This window comes from Sturnus vulgaris, chromosome 15 (genome assembly GCF_052056855.1).
Source record: "Sturnus vulgaris isolate bStuVul1 chromosome 15, bStuVul1.hap1, whole genome shotgun sequence".
NCBI lineage: Eukaryota > Metazoa > Chordata > Aves > Passeriformes > Sturnidae > Sturnus > Sturnus vulgaris.
In genome coordinates this window covers 8,416,511-8,440,872 of record NC_142257.1, presented here as the reverse complement: position 1 = coordinate 8,440,872, position 24,362 = coordinate 8,416,511, and the positions used below count along the sequence as shown (strand labels likewise).

General features: G+C 38.8%; 1 protein-coding gene across 1 annotated transcript in view; it reads left to right on the top strand.

The window, feature by feature from the left end:
* SPOCK1 (SPARC (osteonectin), cwcv and kazal like domains proteoglycan 1) overlaps nucleotides 1–24,362 on the top strand; it is a 277,014-nt gene that overhangs the window by 153,169 nt on the left and 99,483 nt on the right. The window contains exon 4 of the mRNA XM_014883430.2: nucleotides 6,329–6,443. Coding sequence (XP_014738916.1) covers nucleotides 6,329–6,443 — 115 coding nt within the window. The remainder of the gene's footprint in view (nucleotides 1–6,328; nucleotides 6,444–24,362) is intronic.

Genomic DNA, 24,362 nt, shown 5'->3' with positions numbered 1-24,362 from the left:
GAGACTTCTCAGCTCTGAGTACCAGGACAGCTTCCTAGAAAGCAAATGTAAGCAACAGAAACTCTGGCATGAAGTGAGGAAGAGTGAGATTCATAAGCCAAGAAGAAATATTTCTAATTTCCTAATTTTTTCCAAGATAAAAATCTTCAGAAAATTATTATACTGCGATGTCCAGTACTATATTTCAGTCAGCTGCCTCCTGGGATGGATCCTTCCCTTGGAGACCCAGTATCCATGGGAAATGCTCAGGACAGGAAACCATGGAGCCTGGGTTCAAAAAATGATAGGGAGGGTGACTTAAGTGGGTTTTCATCAAAGAATTTTTGTCCAAGTGAAACATTTAATTCCAGTACTGGCTGGGTACATATCTCCCTACATAAATGTTGAATGAATGCTCAGCCACTCTAAAGTAATTAATCGTATCAGTTTCACCTTCAGACTCAGCCTAAATAAAAAGTGGAAGAATGTTCACATCTCCATGCCAGGCTTAAGGTATTTTTGTCATTACTGTGCAGCCAGAGCTGAGTGCAGACTCCCTGACACAGAGAAGGGATGGCTGTGGTTTTCCTTTCAAGCTTATAAAGTAACATCTTCTTCTCACTTTATTTATTTATTTGTACTTTTAGCTCTTCATTTTCAAAGAGTTCATACTCATTGCTTTAGGACAAAAAGAACTAATGACAAATATGGTTATTATGTTTCATCTTATTCCCAAGGGTGTGTTCTTCTTCCAGTGAGGAGCATCTGCTCCTAGTCATGTAGAAATCTGATTAACAAAGCATGATCTTTGATTAGCATATTTCAGAAATTGTTTCTTATTACAAGTTCTCCTTAGGGCTTGTGTTGCTTAGCAGTAGAACAACCTTCCAAATGTATTTAACATACTGAAGAACTTTGCAGACATAAAAATCCCTACTTTGAACTTTCATGTTCATATAGATCATGCATTCTGCATAAGTGGAAAAAAAATCTCAAGAAATAACAATCCACATCATGGAGTTTTTTGCTGTCTTCTGACAAAGTCCACAGTTTGGCTTATATTTAATAAACTGCTGTTTTGAACTGCATGTAAGGACTGTTTGTAATGAATAATAAATGATGCTTCTATTATGTGTTCCATTTAAGGGTTTTAATGAGGTTTTCCACCACTGGCCCTTTGTATTAGGGAGGCTTTTGATGCCATGGGTATCGAAACTGGTGATGATGAAGTTGAATGCATATAGGTAAGAATTAAAGGCGAATGCCAACAAGGCTGACATCCTACTGGGAGTCTGTTATTGTCCACTCAGTTAGGAAGAAGAAGTGGACAATTTATTCTACAAGCAGCTGGAGAATGTTTCAGGACCACCAGCCCTTGTTCTTGTAGGTGATTTTAATCTACCAGACATCTGCTGGGAACTTAATACAGCGGAAAAGGGGCAGTCCAGGAAGTTCTTAGAGCTTGTGTGGAGGACTGTTTGTTGTCACTCACAGCTGGTGAGCGAGCCCACCAGGGGAGGGACTATGTTACACCTCTTGTTTGCAAATAGAGATGGGCTGGTGGGAGATGTGGTGGTTGGAGGCCGCCTGGGCCATGGTGATCATGAAATTACAGAGTTCTTGATATTTGGTGACATCAGGAGGAACATCAATAAGACTTTCCAATTGGACTTAAGAGGGCAGACTTTGGTCTATTTAGGAGACTTATTCAGAGAGTTCCTTGGGAAGCAGTCCTTAAAAACAGAGGAGTCAGGAAAGGTGGGTGTGCTTCAAAACAGAGATATTGAGGGCACAGGGAACAGACTGTCCCTGTGTGCCAAAAGATGAATTGATGAGGAGAACGTCCAGCCTGGATGGACAAGGAGGTTTTGGAGGAACTTAGGAATAAAAAGAGGATGTATCATCTTTGGAAGGAGGGTCAGGTCTCTCAAGAAGTATTTAAGGGAGTTACTAGGGCATGTAGGAAAAAAAATAGGGAGGCCAAAGCTCAGTTCGATTGGCAGCTTTTGTAAAGGACAATAAAAAACGGTTTTACAAATAAATTAACAGCAAAGGGAAGGTAAGACCAACCTTTGTTCTCTATTGGATGTGGGAGGGAACTTAGTAACTGCAGATGAGGAGAAGGCAGAAGTGCTTAATGCCTTCTTTGCCTTGGTTTTTAGTGGGAAGACAGCTTGTCCTCTGGACAACTGTCCTCCTGGGTTGGTAGATGGTGTCAGGGAGCAGAATGGTCCCCCTACTATTCAGGAGGAGGCAGTCAGAGAACTGCTGAGCCACTTGGATATTCGTAAATCTATGGGACCAGATGGGATCCATCCCAGGGATTTCCCAGCAGTCCTGGCTCACTGGTGAGGTTCCAGATGACTGGAAGCTGGCCAATGTGACTCCCATTCACAAAAAGGGTAGGAAGGAGGATCCTGGTAATTATAGGCCAGTTAGCCTGACCTCAGTACGTGGTAAGGTAATGGAACAGTTTATACTGATGTCATCACACAGCACTTACAGGATGGCCAGGGTATCAGACCCAGCCAGCATGGGTTTAGGAGGGGAAGGTCGTGTTTGACCAACCTGATCTCCTTTCATGACCAAGTGACCCTCCTGGTGGATGCAGGAAAGGCTGTGGATGTTGTGTACCTGGACTTCAGCAAGGCCTTTGATATTGTCTCCCAGAGCATTCCCTGGAAAAGCTGGCATCCTGTGGCTTGGACAGGAGCACTCTTTGCTGAATTAAGGCTGGCTGGATGGCTGGGCCCAGAGAGAGGGGGTGAACAGTGCTGCATCCAGCTGGTGACCGGTCACTAGTGGTGTCCCCCAGGGATCTGTGATGGGGCCACTCTTGTTCAGTATTTTTATTGATGACATGGATGAGGGTATTGAGTCTTTCATCAGTAAATTTGCAGACAACACTAAGCTGGGAGCATGTGTTGATTTGCTGGAAGGGAGGAGGGCTCTGCAGAGAGACCTGGAATGGTTGGACGGATGGGCAGCGTCAAGTAAGATGAAGTTTAATAAGTCCAAGTGCCAGGTCCTGCATTTTGGCTACAATAACCCCCTGCCATGTTATAGGCTGGGGACGGTGTGGCTGGACAGTGCCCAGGCAGAAAGGGACCTGGGGGTACTGGTGAACAGCCCTGTGTGCCCTGGTGGCCAAGAAGGCCAATGGCCCCTGGCCTGTGTCAGGAATAGTGTGGCCAGCAGGAGCAGGGAGGTCATTCTTCCCCTGTGCTTGGCACTGGTGAGGCCACACCTTGAGTGCTGTGTCCAGTTCTGTCCCCTCAGTTTAGGGAGGACATTGAGATGCTTGAGCACATCCAGAGGAAACCAGTCTGATGAGGGGTTTGGAACACAAGCTCTATGAGGAACGACTGAGGGAGCTGGGGTTGTTCAGCCTGGGGAGAAGGAGACTTAGGGGTGACCTTGTCACTCTCTACAACTCCCTGAAAGGTGGTTGCAGTCACGGGGGGTTGGTCTCTTTCTCCAGGCAGCACTGACAGAATGAGAGGACACAGTCTTAAGCTGTGCCAAGGGAAATATAGGTTGGATATTAGGAAAAAGTTTTTACAGAAAGAGTGATCAAGTACTGGAATGGTCTGCCCAGCGAGGTGGTGGAGTCACCATCCCTGGATGTGTTTAAACAAGAGACTGGATATGGCACTTGGTGCCATGGTCTAGTTGAGGTGTTAGGACATGGGTCAGACTCAATGATCTTGAAGGTCTTTTCCAACCTAGTGATTCTCTTATTCTGTGAATGAAATACTGCACCCAACACATCAGTTGCTTTATTTACTATTGTCAACATTGTTATTGTTCTCAGATTTTAAAAGCAAGTCATCTAGGTGAGGTGAACTGAAAGTTGAGGCCTGATTTGTAAGGAAATAGTGACTAGGATTTCCAATCATATATCTTCCCATTGCTTTCCTTCCTGATGATTATTCAACAATGTTTTTTCTTTTTGGATAGACAATTTTTAAATTGCAAAATATTTGAAAGTTGTGTTACTTTTACCAGTAATGTATAGTGTGATGCTATTTCAGAACTGCATGCATTTTTATTGCCTTAGAAGACCTAAATAATTCCTGAAATGGATTCACCAATTAGAGTAAATTTTACTGTGAAAAAATGTGAAGTATTGTAGCTGTGCATGATGTCACCTAGACCATGTGAACCTAAACGTTATTCCTTATTCATGCCAAACTACTGTTGACTTTCCAGGTTAAACCTACATCCCCACTCCTCAGGTTTTGGCTGATAGAACACTGAGCATAAGGCCAGGCTGTGCTCGCCACCAGCCCAGTGTTCCTGGCAGCTCTTGGCCCTGGGCTCCCAGCCAGTTTGCATAGTGATTTTTGTTGATGCAGCATTTTGCATCAAGGATGTGTCACCAGCAAAAGCAAACAATGTTCATGGGCTCCAGCATCAGAGCAAGGCCAGCTGCAAGTGAGCAAAAGTTCTGGTCATTAAATTCGTGTGTGGATATGACCTTTGAATTACCTCAGCTACTGAAATGATGATGTGGTGACCCTGCACACTCCAAGGCGTGCTCATTCTTTAAAGGCTTTGCAGAAGGAGGGTGTTTCATTGGTTTGCAGTTTAAGAATATCCAGTAGATAGCCAGCTCAGGAAACTGTGGCTTGCCATTTAAATCCCTGTCAAAGATCTGCGTCAGTCCTTAACTCAGTCTCCAATGAGAGTGAAATAAGAGGATTAAGAAGGTGTCTCTCACTGTTTGTGTTCTGGGAATGTAAAGGGCAGGGAATCGGATACTTCTCATCTGTCTGGCTTAAAAAAGACACCAAAAGGCAACAGCAAAACATCCCTGAAGAGCCTTGACAGCCTTTGGTCTTTCCAGTGGGACAGACCCTGGCTCCTCAAACACTGCCTATGTGTCTTTCTAATGGCAACACGCTGAATGTTGCTGCCTTATTGTTTATGGTCACAGAAAAACAGGAAACAGATGGTCTTTTCTCCTTCCTTGTTCACTTTACCTCTTCTATCAGTTTTAATGGTTTAAAAGAAAAAGCTTTTAACACTTTTGCTTTATTTTTACAATTTCCCCATCTTGCACCAAAGGCATTCCAGTAAATACATATGCACTAGCGAAGCTTAATTGCCCATCACAAATGTGTAATGGGTGTTAATGTGGCGGGATCTTGTAGCTGTGGCTGTTTAACCCAGCACAAAACAGCTGCAGCACTTCAGACTCGAAGGAAAATAGAAGAATCCTCTGCTTGTTGGAAATATATTTTCTCTCAGAGAAATCTGGTACATAGCAAACTGAAACTTCTTCAAATAATTTCCTTTGAAGGTTTCTTTGATTATTCAGTAGAAATGGGAAATGGTTATCATAAAGGGCAAGTAAGAGCTTTATACCATCCCCAAAACGAAACCAAGAGTTGCTCATTTTCAAGAATGGATCAAGATGTGAGGAGGGATGGGAGATGGAAAATGAGATTTAAAGACATTGAAGAGGAACAGGAAGTCAAATCCCATGGCAACAGAATGTCCAAAAAGAGCTGCTCTAAAAATCATTTCTCAAACAAAAGTGAAATTTTTCTGTGTGACTGGTATGGCAGAGACTTCCCTTCTGAAGTGTTCACATAACCACATATTGAATACTTGTAATTCATCTTGGCAGAAAATGTCTTATTGCTGAATTTTAGAAACCTTCTTTTGTAGAAAAAAGAATTTAGACAGATACCTTTCAAATGGGACAAGAGCCTGGACATATTTGCTCTGAGATGGCAACTCACCATGCTGTCTAATCCCAACTCTGAAAGCACTGCTGGTGATGCAGGTTGTTGTATGAAAGCCAGAATTATTTTGTTGTTATTACTGCTCTTCTACTCAAGCATTTTAAATACAGAGGATGCTTAACTGTAAAAATTAAAAATAATCTCTAAAAGTATTATGCCTGTTTCACAGCATCTATGAAAAGAAATTTATTACCACTCTGCATTGTATCAGTTATTAGTTAGCTTCTAAAATACTGGTCATTTTGTTATTTGAGTACATTTTATCCAAACATAGCTTTTCTGTGAAATAAACAGCATGATATAGATTGTTAAACCAGAACTTCATCCCAAAGTGTCACGTCTAATATTAATGTGAATGCCAATTAGACTCAGATCACTGTTCAGTAGTAAGTCTTTAAGCTTTCCATCTATCTTTCTATGTAAACTTCTCTACTTAACATGCAGTCTGAAAACATCAGCACATACTATAAAATATCAAAGTATTTGTTCACCCACGTGTGAGAGTGTTGATTCTAACCAGTTGCCCTCTGCCTGCCAAGAGAGACCTCTGTGTGCATTCCTCACTTTATTTTCTAAATATGTTTGATTTTTTATAGCCCTTGATCCATCCAAAGATCCCTGCCTGAAGGTGAAGTGCAGCCCACACAAAGTGTGCGTCACCCACGACTACGAGACCGCGATTTGCGTGAGCCGCAAGCAGCTGGTGCACAGGTGAGGAAACCTCCCCTTGCTTGAGCCTTGTGTGTCTGTCACAGATATCCAGTGTGGCAGAAGAAGTAAAACGAGAAAACTCCAACACTGATATTTAAAACCCCATAATTTCATAGCATTCCTTTAAAGTTTAATTTCTGTTTAGAAGAAAAAAAAAAAAGAGAGACAAACAGAAGTTTTATATTTATAACTGAGACTTTTTAAAGGATGACCCAGAATATGCTGCATCCTGTGGTGCAGAAGTCTCTCTCAGTTCGGGGAGGGATTTTCACCCCCCAGAGGGCAGTAATTATGCATATTTTAAAAACTGAAAACATGAAATATGAAAACACTGTGCCAGATATATCTACAGTTCTGGTAACTTAATTAGAAGTAATTAACATGAGATTAATAGAGATTTTTTAAAAAAATATATCAAACCTCTGCTTAAATTTGCTAGAGAGCTGTAAAGTCTTGGTGGAATTTTATAGAGCAACTGCTTGAGAAGTCACATAACTACAGAAATCTCCAGATCAGAATGCTGAATGACTGAATTAAGAGCAAATGAACTGGCTAATGCGTTACAAGGCCAGGATGTTCAAATTAGACCACAGAACTTCATAGAAAGAAGTTACCAATAAAAAAAGAAAAGCCTACTGATCATGGGTTGAGATATGTTACAACCAAGAACTGAGAAATGTATAACCAAATGTTGAGGAAAAAAAGCCTAACTTCACCCTATTTTGGAAAAACTAGTAGAACCAGTAGGGAAACTAGAGTTGAGTATCTCCATAGCATGAATCAAGATCCAGAATTAAACTGGAGGAATCAGCCCCTTCACTTGCCAACATATATATAACAGTATAAATCGTGTACTGCTGTAATGAGCAACTCTAAATGCTTGGTCTGCACTTTAAGGAAAATTACATTGTCTTGCTTTCATTATGTTTGAGTGATAACTCTGGGAACTGCTCTTCAGTTTCTCTCTCTGTTTATTATGGAAGAAAAAAATTGCCTGTAACGCAGCTGAGGTCCCCAAACGTTGTTGTCAGCTAATGTTGTAGTTCAACAAATGTTTAAGCCATACTAAATTCAGGATGATCTGATTCCCATGTACTACATCTCATCTTACCTCGCTGCCACCTGGTTGAGGAAGCTAATCCTGTAAGAAAAATTTCTCTTTGATTGATAATACAAAGTTAATGGTGTAATGTGCATGAGGCAGTGTGTGCAGTATTTGGTTTTCGGTATGGAATGATCCCTGGAAGGAAGTTAGGAGTCTGCTATGTGCAGTGCTTACATTCTAATGATATTTTTGGCATTATGTAGTTTATATTCTAGTTAGGATGGATTGACACCTGGTTTAAATCCTTGCATTATATAGTAGTCCTTGTGATATGTAGACATAGATGTTGAGCCAAATGCTTTCTGAGCTATTTCCAGTATTTAATGTCTCCAAAGTAGTCAAAATGTTCAGAGGAATGGTGCAGAGGAACCGAATATCCTTTCTTTGCAGAAACCAGGCTGCTTTTCATGTGATCTCTCTATGATTCCTCCACTGCCTGAAGCTGTTTCAGCAACCCTTTGAGTAGCACTGTGACTGAGATGAATCGAAAAGTATTGAAAACTTACTTTGAAAATTCTCCAAACAATTTCCAGCAAGTTTTGCAATGCTTAAAGAACTACTGCTGATGTATGACAGTGGCACATATAATCCCACAGTGGTTTTATTCTCCAGGTACCCAGCTACCCTGGCCTCAGAGGGCAGATAGGCCAAGGAGGCAACCAGGGCAAATTGTCTCTTGATTTGAATCAGTGGAGTGACAGCCCCTGAAAGTTTTCATCTTTAGTCCCACAGGTTTTTTCTGTTTCTGAACTCAATACTGCTGTACATCTGACTCCAATCATATTAAAGACTGTGTTAATCAGGAGTAAGCACATTAAAAGGGGTGGAGTTGGACCTATTTAAAACCAGCGAAAATCTGAATATATTAGTGTGGGCACGTATAGTAACAATTACTAAATAACAGGGTTCTGTTGTGATTGTTTTGCCTATTCACAGTGCTTTTGGGTGTGCTCAGGAGCATTTTCCATTTCATGCATCATTATCAACTTGCTGCAGTGGCTTTACACAGTATGTAGGCTCAGCAAAAAGTAATTGAAAGCAACACCTTTGTTATTGCTGAGGCTCCCAGACAGAGCTGTGCTGGTTTCTGTCACCCAGTGCCCGGCCTGCTGGAGAGCTGTGGTTTTCCAGGCATAGTGTGTTGCAAACTCTGAAATCACCAGTGCCAGCACAATGCCATCCCCATTTCACTCCCTTTCTGCTGGAATACCTGCTTTTTAAACCACTGCAGGAGCTCAGTAGCAGGGTAGAAAATTGAGTTGCATGGAAATGTGTTATTTAAGCTATCAGACCCTGCCCCAGGGGCAGTCTGGCCTCTCCTGTTCAGCAACCTCCTGCTTCTCTGCTCCTCCTCCTCTCCACAATCACTTAGTGAGCAGCCCTGGGTCTTGAATCATGGAATGGTTTGAGTTGGAAGGGACCTTAAAGATCATCTAATTCCAACCCTCTGCCCTTTGGATCTACTGATAGAATCAGTTGATTCCCCAATTGACCTTGCTGTGTTCATAGTTTTTCCATTCTCTTGTTCCTTTTCATATGATTCTGAAAATAATTCGGTTTCATTTGGTTATTATGTACAATTCAGGGAAAAGGACATAGCCCCAAAGAGAACTTTGCAAAATAGTATCATTTGGATTCCTGTTAGTATATTTGTCCGTGTTAATTGTTCGTGTTTTATTTGTATGTATTTTCTTGAAGGACTATCACAAGAAGAAAGATGGGAGAACCCAGACAATGACAGGGGAAAAGCACTGTGTAGTTTATTAATTTTTTACTCTTTCTCCATGGGCATTAACCAACTAGTTTTTTCTAGTAAGCTGTTAGGACTTCAGAAGTTAAGGCATAAGATGTCTGAGAAGTATTTCAGACAGATAATAGAGTTTTGTCAGCACATCCTCTAAGGCATTTGCAGTACAAATTGGACAGTACATTTAGAGAAAAGGCAAGACTGAGTTGTAATTGAAGAGTGTGAAAAAGATAAATTTGGAGGTACCTTCTTATATGCTGAATAGTCCTTGTACAAATAATAGAGCCTTATGAAATCTTTTGAGTGGATTAAAACCCCTTTCAGTTTGGACATCTATGAGGAAAAGTATTTATTAGTTCAGTTTTGCATGAAATACAGTAGTTAATATCTCTCAAAGTTGCCTCATGCATTCTCAGTCCCATAATACTTTAAGCCATTTGTCTCTGCTGGTGCTGATAGTGCAGTGGATGGGAAGGAAAGATGTCACTCTTGGGCTCTTTTCAAAAGAACAGAATGAGAAGAGAGGATTGATGTGAAAATAATGGGCATATTAACATGTCCAGGGTTTGCAGCTTTGTTCAGTCCATTTGACTGGCAACAACCAGTTTGTTCATCACTGCAGTGTAAGTCACTCACAAAGATAATCACACATCTTCTCTGCTTCTCTACTGTGTCTTAGAAATCCAGCTATTTACTCACTACTTCCTCAGGATTTCAAGGATAGTGCTGCTGACAAAACAGTCTACTATTGAGTTTCTCACCTTTTTTTTTTTTTTTTAAGATCTGGACAAGTTCCCAGATAAAACATCTGTTCTTCTAAATTACACATCAAAACCTTGGTCTGACCAGCGTGGCAGTGTTGGCAACTACACTTATCCACAAGGAGTAGACAAATCTCCCTCTCTTTCTTTACAAATCCTGCAGCTGATACACCATTTCTGGTTAGGAAGGACCCTGTTCAAAACAAGTCAAATAAACATCCCCATATGTGAAACAGAGCATTTTTGTAGCATTGCTCTGGTTTGCCAGTGAGTGCTTTAAATGGTATCCACAAGCAGGGGGGAAAAGCAACCACTGCCAGGACATCAGTGACCCACCTGCTTTGAAGAACTGCTGGGAGCATTACAGAAAAATCTCTGACCACAGCAAATGCACTTTTAGGGATTTACTGAAAAGTTGTGCACATAAGCAAGGATTTGAAACAGTGCTATTCCTCAATGTCTATGATTACATCAACAATCACCTTTTAAAAGGTGCTAAAATAGGGCCCATAAACCTAGCCCTGTTGTTTTGCTGTTCTCTCTGACTTGTATTTTCTCACTTGCTTCACTGATAAGTGCTGATGAGAGGCTGGCACAACACCAAGGGCTCCTCTGGGGTTTATAGCTTCCTGTGCTGAAAACCCAGCTCCCACATTCCCAGTGCCCTGACTGATCTCATGGATAGCTTGGTCCTAAGCTCATTTAATTCTGGCTGATTTATGTAGTAATGTTTATCAAAGCCTGAGTAGGTGAGAAATCCATAGGAGAACCAAACTTGGGCAAGATTAATTATCATTGGATCAACTAATACCCTCAGTTGGTTCCCCAGTTAACCTTGCTGTGTTCATAGCTCTTTTCTATTCTCTTGCTCCTTTTAACCCTGATTCAGAAAATAATTGTTGTTCCTTTGTGTATTATATACAGTTCAGGGGAAAAAAGCGCAGCCCAAAGGGTACTTCACATAGATCATAGAACCACAAAATCACAGAATATGAAGAGTTAGAAGGGACTCATCAGGAGCATCAAGTCCAACTCCCAGCCCTACACAGGACACTCCAAGAATCCTACTATGTGCCTAAGAGAATTGTCCAAATACTCCTTGAACTCTGTCAAGCTTGATGCTGTGACCACTTCCTTGGGGAGCCTGTACCAGTGCCCAAACTTTTCCTGATATCCAACCTAAACCTCATAAATATCATAATTATTTTTCCCATCTCCAGCAGTCTTGGTAAATTCTGGGATGAATTCACAGTTCTGACTTATTTTTTACTGCAGGTTTGTTTATGAGCATCAAGTGAATTCTTTTGCTGATTAATGTTTTCAGAATTAAGGGAAGAAAACTGCACAGTTCAGAGTCAAAAGAAAATCTTTTGACCATTGTTTTATTATAAAAGAAAGCCATTTCAAATAGGTTGGATTTTTTTCCAAGTAACAATACAACAATATTTACACATATCTGCAAACTGATTTGAACTCTCTAAATCTGACTTTTCCTAGGGGAAGAAAAAAAAAGAAAAAGAATGTTTTTATGAAAAACGTTTTATCCACCTCTAGTGCTGAGTATCGATTAATCTAGTGGCATAGATTTTTGCTTCAGAAGAAAGAACATTGAAATATTTGATTAAACACACAATCACAAGACCAAACAGATTGAATTAAGTTTCTTTCAAACAAAGCCATTATACTGGGGAAATTGCCAGAATTTGTGCTTACTATTGCCAAGGGTAGCTCTGATAGAATCTTGGAGAGTTACTTTAATCCTCAGTGAATGAAAGTCCTAGATATGAACAGGATTGAGTAAATATTTGTTGTTTGGGGTATTTTTTTGTAAGTTGTTAACTCTAGTGCATTACTCTGTAAAGACTGTTGTTCTTACTAATATCCAATCCCTCATGGTACATTGCACAGTTTAACTGTGGCTCATGCTGTTTGTCCAGAAAGAGAAATGAGAAGCAGGAAAATCAAGGAAAGAGGAGCCTTTGAGGTCACAGCCAAGTGCAGTAGATAATGTGATGTGTGCAAGTCCTTGGAGGAAACTTGAAAGCTTTTAAAAATATTTCATCTCCAGATTGCCTGACAACAAAGGTACCTCTACTACAGTGCAAGAGCTTGGGATTTTGCAACAGCAAGTAACAGACACATGGAAATACGGAATGTTTGTTTTGTTATGGAGTCCAAGTTGCCTTTTAATAAGACAGAGAGCACATGGTGTGATGTGCCATCAATCTATAAGTGCTCAAGGGGACCACTGACTATTAAGAGAGAACAGCATAAGAGTCTGGCACTGTCCTTTATTCCCCATTGCAGTTATTTCTAAAATTTTGATTATGAAAATTATGGTCTAAGCATGAACTCTCAAAGGTTAATAGCTATTCCTCCAAGACAGTCTCCATCAGTAACTGCCCGGGATTCAGTCCAAGGATGCTTGAATATTGGAACAGCACTCACTGGTTTTAAAAGGAGATATTACTCTACTGAACAGGATCATTTGTAAACTGTAGGTCTCCCTCTCAAAGTGGTCCATTTCTCAGTTTCAGCTCTGCCTACATTAAATTGCTTTTAACTAAAGAGACTATGTGGAGAGGCTGTGGAGGGACTGGCTTTCATCCCAGTCGATGATATGAGCTCATTCAGTTCTGAGCCTTGAGTGACCTACTTGCTGCCAGAGGCACAAAAATCCTCCAGTTTATTACTTTCTGGAGGAAGCTGGCTGCATTCTGTCCTCTCAACAAATCAGAATTCTTGCTTCTTTTAGGCTGTTTTCTGGATTTCCCAAGCTCTAGGTATGCTGTTGACTTCAGTGTATTTGAACACTCAGAGGTAAAAGACCCCCGAACTATTCACAAACTTACAAAAGATCCTTCCTTGACTTTTAAATACTGCAGTCATAATTATCTTTAAAGCTGAATTCAGATTGGATTACTGACTCAAAGAAAAAAGAGCACAAATTCTGCACCATGCATTTTGGTATTTTCATGAATTTCCAAACTTCTACAGAAAAATATACACGTGAAAAACCATGGTCAGGCAGAGGACAGGTATCTCCCACGGGAATTGCACAACATTGTCACCGATAGTCTGGACTTTCTGCATCCCAAGGCCAGTTAGTCACTCTGCTTGTCTCTCCACAGAACTGGTTCATGCTCCATCAGCTTTAGACCTCGCTAGAGTAGTGCAAGGTGATGGACTCTTCCTGGACATGAGTGATTTTTGAAATGGATGGTAATGCACAGGTCTTTTATAATTTATAGATTTTAGAGTACATCCTCATTCCCATCTGCACTGGCCATGCCAGTAGATGAACTTGTTCTTTCTGTCAGAATGGGATTTAGGATATTTTACTCACAGCCACCAAGCACCAGGCTGCTGGGTGAACATCTCACTGCTGAGCTCATTGGCTTTTACCTTCCAGTTCCTGTCTCACTGTGCTCTGCTTTGCCCTGAGGCTGCTGCAAGCACCAGGGAAACACCAGTATTGAGACAATCTCCTGTTTCCTTGCTCCTTTTAGACCAGTTTCAGAGCACTCACTGAAACCACCTGAATACTTCTGGGTATCTTTGCTATCATCAGAAGGTTTTTATATTGAACAGAATGAGAAAATAACTTCTTTTTTCTGCACTTTAATTAACACTTATAAATAGTTTTTACATTTAAGGATACTACTATTGAATGGGTTGAATACCTCTTTGTAATATTTCCACTCTTAATATTTCTAGTTGCATGCTTTTAGCAGTATATAAAAATGGACTAGAAGTGCCTTTTTGGTTCATTAAGTCTAATCCCTCTGCAAAAGTATAAAATAAACTTTTTCATAAGCCTATCAAGTTCTGTCTGGAAGATAATAAGGTTTTTTTGCCTCCTGTACTCCATTTGGATGAATCCTGAACATCTAAACCTTTCTTGTTTGGAAACCTGCTAATATCTAGCCTAAGTTTATTCAAATCCAGCTAAAACTTCTGGAGTTTTCCTGAATGGTTCCTCAGTATTATTTTGAAATAATGACCTTCTATGATTTTGCTAGATTTGGCAAATGTTCATAGTCTTTTCTTACAAATTAAGCTCTCTTAAAAAAACATTCCTCTTGCCTGTTTCAGTTTTCCTTTGTAGCAGAGATTATGGGTTTGGCTGCTGAGATCAGTAAAGAAAGAAACCCAAAATTATCACTTCGTGCTGTTTAAACTCTTTTTAGATCTTTGGTTTTGCAGTGACTCTGAGTCATCAAAAATATGTTAATATTTTAATCTTTATTTCTTGAATTAATCCCCTCTTTTAAATGTCTGGTCTATCCATGCCTGCATCAAACCTCTGATGATTCTTCCATCAACCCTGGTGGAATGTGTGCACCTTGGAAGTCCTTATTCCAGGTGGCCTATCACCTGACCTTTCTGGAGAACTGCCTTTGGTGTTTTGTGATCTCTAAATTGATATATATTGTAAATACATGTGCAGTTTGCTGCTTTAAGCACTCCTGCATAACATTCTGTATTTGTTTCATCCTTAATAGAAACACACACAAATTACTTTTCTCTGTAATGTAAAACATTTTTTTTAATTAACACGATAACAAAAAGGGGGCCAAGGGGAGAGTTTGAAATACATGGCATACCTAGTTCAGCATTTCGTATAAACTATATATAAAATGCAGTGTTTAGAGCTCTGATTTGTATCTAAGTATATGTAATATGCATAATGATAGAAAAAGCATGTCTAAAAGTTAACGTGTGAATGTAAGTTTGTATGGCAGATTCATGGGAAACACAAGCCAGCAGGAAAACTTAAATATGTGAAAGGTAAAATAAGGGCAACATCATGTTTGTTCTTCAATGGTTTTACTGTCTCGGTGGGTTCTTTTGGAGACTGCAAAATTGGTCATATATAAACCTCCTGACATAGCTCTTATCAGTTAGTTAAGAGCCACCATCCAAAGCTAAGTTAGCATCCAAAAGTTCCTGTTTCCCTCCGGGTATCTGGAAGAAGGCAGAGTTAAAAGTTCAGTCACCTCCTCCATGGCATTTGTCTGTTCCTGACTTGGATTGTGAGCTGTTGATAGCATAAGGCATGTTGGCTTTTTTGTTGTTCGTAAAGCTCCTCTTGCTCACTTTAAAGTGAGCAAGAAATGAAAACAGTAATTGGTATAAATGTCATCTGCTTGGCAAATGTCACGAGATTTGCCAATAAAGGAATATGAACAAATTAATGAAATTGGAAGGGATTCGCTGCCTCTGAATCCTCATTCTCTAAGAAGCTGTTAGGCTTTGCATATGGAGCAGTGTAACGTTGACAAAGTGTCTGAGACAAGGACACTGCACTCTGTGATCCATGTGACAAAAGCCTCTTGATTGTTCTGACTTCACCTTAAATACCTTTCTTAATGTTCCCAGGGAACCTGTGGTTGATTCCAAGTTCAGGCTGCTCAGCCCTCTGACCATTATCCTCTGCAGCTTGGGTCACATCCTTGTCTGTCTCCAGTTCTGTGCTGTCTCAGTTCCCTGGGGGCCTGTCTGCCAGGCCAGGCTGCTTCTCCTGTATGTGGCCAGATTCACTGCCCAGTACGAGCCAGCTCGCACTGTGACAGAGTAGCCTCATAATTCTTGGATTTTCAGTGCTTTTTCAATCAATCTTCACACGTCATCATCACTATAATTAAAATACAAACAGGCTGGTGTAAGAGGATGTGGGATCCAGGAGGGCAGTTGCACAGTGCTCAAGATTCCTGCCAGCAGCACTACATTTGATGATTGGCCCTGATGCTCACATGGTTGTACTTTTGCTTGAGCTGTTGTCTGACTTCTTCTATGACTACCTTAATCCTCACATTACTTGGAATCTGCAATATTTTTGGGTTTACCACAGCCCATTAAGTTAAGGATGTATTTCCTGATTCACCTTCTTTGTATTTTTTATAAAAATCTTAACCATGGAATTGCTGGAAGCAAATTTATGATAATATTTAATATGTGCCTGTATTTTCACTTTTTTTGTCCCTGTCTTAAATCTGTTGAGTAATGCAGTCAGTCATAAATTACTATTTAATGTTCACAAACGACCTCCAATTCACCAAAAATTATTCTGTGTTTATACAATAATCTGTTTACTGAAGATTGTAAAATTATTGCTGTTTTTTGCTGTAGAAGCCTCAGGACATGAATGTGTTCAGTGGAAGACTTTTTAGTGCTAATAAAAGCCATGCTTTTGTAAGATTGGGACTGATGTTTACAGTAAAGGAATTTTATTGAAGTTTTTCTTCAATTTCCGGCATCCTGTTATATTGGAAAAAATATTACACATGCACCATTTAAAATCTGCCTTTTGGTAAATGGCATTATATATTCCAATTGCAGTCAATATTACAAACAATATACTTTGTATGAAATTTGCAAATTAGGCCTTAAAAATACTGGATTTCATTTGATGCTGGCCAGTTTGCTGCTTTTACAACTTACTTGTGTCTTCCATGCGATGCAGACTCAATACACACAGCTTCTAAACCAACTAAAAACTGATCTTTATTGTTTGCAAAACAGTTCTGTATTTTACCTTTGCACTGCTGAGATTTGCCAGTTATTGCTTCTACAGCCTTTCCCTGGCAGTGAAAGGCACCAATAACAACAGGCTGAAATTCTGATCAGTTGGGTCAGACTCTTCTGCACCTCTTGCTTTGAGTGTTCACAGCTTCCTACCCACGTGTAGGGCTCTGCTGGGGGGGAAGCTTTGGCTCCTCCAAAGCTGAGAGTGGTTTCCAGCAGAGTTCTGCTAAATTTCACATCTCCTTCAACATCCTTCATTTCAGGCACAAAACTTCACTAGGAAAATGATGAAACCATATCCAAGACCACCCTAAGGAATTCATCAACAAGCTTTCATTTTTGAGTTAAAGTTTGCAAAAAATTTACACTGTGAAGACATTTCCACAGAGGTTTGCCAGTTCCAAACTAGATTAACAACAAAGACATGAATGTCAGCTAAAATATGAAATTGAAAAAGATAGCCTTTGGTGTTTGATCCTTTTCAGTGCCATGCAGTTCCATCTAATGGCACTCTTTTGAAAGAAATAGCACATGAAAACAATAAAAAGGAGCTTCTTGCATCAATCGTTTTCTTATTTGGTGCATGTTATGTTATCAAAATTAATTTTTAATTTATTACTTCCTGCTTAATAATTCAATTTCTATCATTCTCTTTTCATTAACAAGCTTATGATTGCCTCCTTAGTGCTCTGCCAGAGCTCATCAAGAGTTCTACCTACAGATTTTCAATTTAGTAATTTGGTATCACATTACTTTAACCAGTGAACCACAGATGACATTTTTTATGGACATGGGCCACCAAAGTACAGTCTGTTCAAAGCTCTGCATTTAGGCAGTATTAAACATGATTAGAAATCAACCCAAAATATTTTGCTTCTTTAAATGTGTTTGCTCAGGTATCACTGTTCTACTCCCAAATTACTGTAGAAAGGTGACACTGAGCCATTCACCTTTTAGGCACAAAGAGTAATACCTTAGCACACTTAGGAAAGAATAATGCTTCTATTTCAAGGTTTAAAGCAATCTTGTAATATATGATAATTTAATTGCCATGAGCAGCATCTACATCTTGAGAGATGGGGCAGGAAAAATCACGGACATGAGGAAAATATTCCTGCTCCTTGCAGGGGGCTGGACTCGATGATGTTTTAAAGGTATCTTCCAACTGAAACTATTCTATGATGTCTTTTATCTGTATATTCATTCTAAGCTGCTTAATCAGCTGCAGAATAGAGCTGTCTAAAATAAATAAATAAATAGGAAATATATCATGATAGATTCAATTACATTAATGGAGCATAATTATCATGAAATATTTCTACAGATCTGTGTTATTAAACATTTGTGAAACAGTAGGGGCAGGAAGATTAACAACTTTTCAAATTAGTTAAGAGAGAATTATCAAGCCTTCATTTCGTTATCAATTATTGCATTTATGTTCTCTATTTTCACAATGAAATCCTAAGAGATTCATTGCAAGTAAATACAGAATGTTCAGTAACTGCAATTAAAAAAAAAAAAGACAATTTCTGGCACATTCTGTAGAGTTATTTCCTACTCCAACTAGTAGTTAAAAAAAAAAAAAAGTTGAAATCTTGCACTGCAGTCACTGCAGTCAGTGTAAAATTGCCACCTCTGTGAAATCAAATATTGCAATTAGATAAAGTACCTAAAACTGTGGAGGTTTTATTATTCTTGGATTAGCTCTTAACTTTGTAGAATTATCTGTGTAGCTTTTGCTCAGTTTGCACTCGACTCCCTGCTGAGACTTTTTTTAACATTGAACATTTTGAGAAAGTGGAAATAGAAATAAACTCAAAATGAAAACAAGCTTTCAGCTTTAAGCATTGAGTAGATATGTTCTGAGAAAATGGTTTTCCTGTCAATTCAACAAAACATTTTCTAGCAATGTAAAGAATAGTTCTTGACAAGAGAGTCTCTCACCTCAGAAATGTGAGTAGGATGACAAAGAGACCTTGAATGTAGAATGTGAAAAAGAGAGGTTCAAACCTTGCCACTCAGGTAGAATATTCTTCTGGATTTTCTGCTGAGTGGTTATTGACTTCTCTTTCCCTGAAAGTCTGGAGGTTTTATTCATTTCCTTTGGTGTTAACTGTAGAAGAGATTTGATCTCTTCATTAATTATGCCAAATTCACCCTGATGGTTATAGCTTCAGCTGACACTCAGGATTTACTGAGTCTCTACTGCTGTTGTAAATAAAAACCACTCCCATGACTTTCCAGCACACCTTTGAGAAGTCAGTCAAATCAGAATGGTGCTGTCATCACCTCCCTTCTTCATGGAGTGACAAATTTATTTCATGTCAAGCTTGTGAAGAGAGTCAGTAGCATATAGACAGCTCCAATTGGCTCAAGTATTTAACTATCATTTGCATCTAGAGAAAATAAAACATTATCTTTCATTATTATCTCTGGAGATAGAGTATAAAATTGCTTCTGGAAAAGTGTTGAGAGATTTTATTCTCCTCATTTCATTATTTGGAAGAGATCCAGCATTGCTGCTTTCATGTTTTATTTCTAAAACAATAGCTATTATACACACTGTATTATGATTTGTGAAAGATGAAATCCTTTACCTAGGTCTTCACTGGTTTCTAATGAATGCCAACTACTAAAAAAACATCCCTGGTCTCCTTCCTTTTCCATTTCTTGGGACAGTATCTTTAATAAGTAATAATATTGCAAAGTAGACTTTCCCAATAGCCCTCAACTTATCTTTTTTTCTGTGCCTATGAAGATTAGGCAATTTCTGTCATTATCTCTGCATACTTTTCCAGGGAAAGTAGATGTTTCAGAGTGTTCTGAGGACTTGCTACTACACCTGCAGGATTCAGGAAGAGAAAAAGCTCACAAATCTTGTGAACACTTAGTGATGTGATCACTAATTACTGCAGTGTTTCATTTACATTTTACTTTAACTCCAGCAGCAAAACTTGTCATGAAATAAACATTCTCTGACAGTCACTGTGTTTTTCTCCTCTCTAGGTCTTCACTTTGAAAATAAATTATTTTCTCCCTTAGTGAGGGCTTATGTTATCTCACACATCTGAATGAACATTCTCCTATACAATGTCATGCAGTTTTAAAATAAAGAACAGTTTTGTACCTAGAGGGTCTTTTACAACTGTGTCAAATTTCAAAACTATGTTAATTTTCCGAAAAAGAAAAATACATCCAAGGGCTAAAACATGCTGTGCATTTCATTGAAATCTCAATTATTTTCACTGTATTTTTATTTGTCCTTGGAACCTAAACTATTGTGCAGCCAATTTTTTTAAGGGGGGCATGGAAGGACAGTTACAAGAGTTTGGATTAGAAGAGTTTTCTGATACAGCCACCGTTCTGACCTAGACTGAATCAATAATCTCTGAATTTTTCAAGTAGCAGCTCTACTAGAAAAAAATAGTTTCGTAAAGGTCTTGCTGAACATATTTCAGGTATTGAAGTTATGTCACTTCTGCAAGTAAATCTTTGCAAACTTTTTATTAACATTGTTCGCATTCAAATTTAACATATTTTGTTTAGAATTAACATTCAGCCTGTCACCAATGCAGATTGTAGCCTTATGACTTCAGATTCTCTTGCAATTTTGTCAATTTTTCTTCTAATTCACCTTATTTTTTCTCCTTTCACTAGCAAAAATTTTGAGCCTTTCAAATTTTTTTTGCTTACTAATATTAGTAAGAAACAATAGAGTCTGCTTAGTTTTGTTATTGCAACTGCGACTGTCAGCTTTATTATGATAATATCTAGGAAAATATTCTTTAATATGTATGGGGAGTGAGAGTTGGGAATTTTGCTTCACTGATTTATCTGGCCTCTAGCTTTGATCACCATGCAATCCATCTTCTTTTATCTTCTTTTATAAAACAAAAAAACCCATTCTGATTAGTTGGTTGTTACAATCAGTGATCCTCAACTGTGGAAAACTAATTAACCTTAGTAATAAAACATAATGTGAGTTTTTTGTTCATTTGTTTAATGAGTCAGGTGAACAGAGTTGGTTAAAAAGAAATGAAAACATTAATGAAATGACTCAAACCTGCTCCTCTAGTCTTGCATCCAGTCCCTTGCCTTGCAATTCAGTAGATAGAAATACAGGAAACTTAGACATCCTCTGCTTCTTCTTTCCTCTTTTTTATAAATTCTGAATTTGTACCTTATTGGCATTTAAATAGATGGTTTCATGTTGAACAAAAAGGACACTTTATAGTTTTGTTGCATAAATTATTCTGTCCATTATTCATTGCCCTATGTTGTAATGTGTGTGCCACTATTCTGGACAACTTTAAATGTCTTTCAAGTCCTTTGACAGATTTTTGTAGTCTTAGCTACCCCAGTTTACCCAGAGCCCAAGACTGCCAAGCTGAATTACACCACGGTCATTCCTGCTTAGCACCTCATCCATAGTTAATTTCTTGAGCCTCTATGTTTTATCTGTGTATAAATTTTTCATTTGCAACAACACTTCATCTTAGCTCAGAAGTCTGGGGGTTTTGTTAATTAGTTCCTTCGTTGGTTCAGAAATTTTTGCTTCATTCTGAGCCAGCTGCCTGCCTGTGTAACAGGTTCATAGTCCTTTTAGAAACTCATATGGATGAAACAAAATGAGAGCTTTTTCATTTCATAATGAGTTTCACCCAGCCCTGTGCAGCAGAAATGTGAGTGCTGAAATGGAAATCCTGCTCTCCTCACAGCCAAGGAGAGAACTGCTCTGACACTGACACCTCAGGATCACCATCAAGATGAGATAAACTGGCTGCAGATGCTTGTCAGGAAATACAAGCTGAAGTTTCAGTGTTGCTAATATTCAGTGTTTAGAGGGCTCTCTGCTAAATTCCAAAAGGTGGAGAAAAAATGAGGATTAGTAGAGCGTGAATCTGAAGCAGTTATCAATAAAAAAGCCAGCCTTACAGCTGCTGTCATACAACCCTCAGAGGAAGATTTAACCAGCTTCTGGCTTCCTTCAGATAGAAGGAAAAGGGCTCATGAAGAAGGTATCTCAGAGCATGTAAATTAGTTTTCAGCTCTGGAAAAAAGCAGACTCATATTTTGTATTTTACCTTTGCAAATATGTCTTGCTCTCACCAAAAGTATTATTTACTAATTAGCCCTAAATGTTAAAGTACATTTTTCTACATTGTACACTACTCTAAGTAGCGTACAGACTAAAAATAAAAGAAGAATAGATTGTAAATAAATGAAATGGAAGAATGATTGCTTAGATAATCTGAAAGAATTTTAGGAAGATATAGGACATAGTTAAATTCATGATTTCCATTTGGGCATTGTGAAAAACAGAAAGATAATATGCTCTGGTTTGCAGCAGGGAAAGAGGATATGGTTAAAAAACAAGTCCAGATAACAAATGTGATGACAGGGAAACAGCAGCTGAAAAAGGAAGAAGATGATGTGAGAAGAAATACAGGATATTTGGTCTTGACATAGTGAGCTTCTAATGTGGACAAGATGTTCCTCAGAGGAAATGGCAATAGTAGTGCAAAGTGGTAGAAGGATAAACCAGAGAGGAGACCTATAAAGTTTCTCAGACTTCCAAGGACTCAAGTGTAGAAGGGTGAGAAGACTAAACTATTACAGGTAAAGCATCAAAATGACATTGAGATACCATTTAGAGAGAATATAATACTTAATATGATACATCCTAGCAGAGAGGAAAAGAACAGGCAGGAGTAGATGAAGAAATAACTGCTTCTCCAAAGGGCCTCATTTTTGAGGTTGAATGAACCAGAAGAAAGTTTCAGAAGTAGGAGAGGAAAAGTATGAGGAAAAGGAGAGTGAGAGGGAGGAGGTCAGGCAAAGTAGTCAGGCTGAAAGACTGGAATCAAAATGTTTAAATACAACAGTGAGTAAGAAAGGACATTTTATCACAATTTTATAAAATTGTCCTTAAAATACCTGACCAGATCTTGGGAAAACTGCGCTAGAGGAGAAATTCAGCTAAGGCAGTCAGGCAGAAGATAGACCAGAGTTTGTAGGATTTGAGAAAAGTAAAGTGTTTTCTGAAGAAATGCAACAACATTTGGGGAAAAATAATAGCATTAATTTACAGTGGTAAAGAATTAGTGCAGTCCCTAGAAGGCTACCACAGCAGCAGAGAACCTGTGGAAAGAATAAGAATGGAGTCCAAGGAATCAGTAGTGAATAGCTGAAGTGAAATTTGGGTGGATAGAAGTGATGGAAAGAAAGGTGACACATCTTAAGCCAACAACACCCAAAACTGGTTCCCGTGTAATAACTCAGCAGCAAAGTTTGTTGTTGTTTTGGTTTTTTTTTAACAAAACATGTTGGAGTCCCAGGTAATATTATGCTTTCTGTCTAAATATGCCACTGATTGAGTCTTACTTTCTCACACTGTAAAATCAGCTTTTGAAGAAGCAGCTATAAAATGCTGAAACTATCAAAAGTATAAATGAGTTGCTACATTGCCTTTTAACAGCACCTTAACCTCCATGGTAGAGGGGCCTGTGGAGCTACATGGCCAAAGAATATGGGAAGAAGCAATGGTTTGTAATGTACGGGTGCTGGGCTTTCATGATTCAAGGTCACAGCAAAGTGAGACCTTAAATGAAATGTGTATCTTGCAGTTTCTGCAAGTATGTCAATTGAATTCATCTTCAGATTTTACCCAAAGGTGTGTTTCACTGTGTGCTGTCCCTACACTGGATCATGTGCATTCAGTTTGTATCATAAATTAATGTGATTATGTAAATCCTGTCTATCATTTGGGACCTTCCTGAAGCTGTAGTCACCTTTCATTAAGACACAGCCTGATATAAGATGGGTTAATGCTTCTGATGGCCTCATCTGAGAAGCTGGGAATGGTATAGATATTATGAGCTCCATCTCCAGCATCCAATAACTAGACAAACAGCAATGAATACGGTGAGAAATTCAGCAGAATGTTTTGACATTCATAGTACTGAGCTCTATAAATCTGCAGTGCTGAATAAGCAACAGGGGCATTAGCCTATTTAGATGCTAAAAAGAATGGGATTTTAAAATTACTCAGCTCCTTATAGTATTTATAACTGGTTTAGTTTGCATGTGCTTCACTAACATTCATTTTATTCTGATACAGGAAGCTGCATTCTGATTATTTCCCTGAACCTACCTTGAATAGTGGATTTTGACTACACTCTGGAGGTGGCTTTGGGATTGATTTTTTTTAATTGTCTGTTGTTTGACAAGCCAATTCTATTCAGAAATCACACATGAATTCTTAGGTAATCAATGCTAATTGTAAAAATCCTCAGCAGCTTAATCTGTTGTAGCTTTCTTGAGAATTTAATAAGCTTATCTCATAATAAAATGTGTCAGAAGGGGCAAATATTTTGCTAGCACAGCTTGTAACTGATTGTTTGAACCATGGCGCCAAGGATTCACAGAACAGGAGCACTGTGCAGTCATTTTTAAACAGAAACATTTGATTTAGTGCCTTAAGGGCAATAATTTTTACTATATTTTTAAAATTCATTTCCTTTCTCGTCCTTACCAGCAAATTTATTTTTTTTCCTGAGGATTGCATGTTATTTGCCTTAGGATAAGCAAAAGCAACATAATGAAGCAGAACAAAGCTGAGCTGTCTGAGGATGCTTTGGGGGGACGATGATGATTTTCTCCCTTGTAGCTGCAAAATAACAATAAGATTTCTGAACTTGTTTGCTTCAGAAAAAAGGAAAAAAACAACCAAACTCTCACATTTTGGGCAGTAGAACTTTTTGGAATGTAGAATTAAG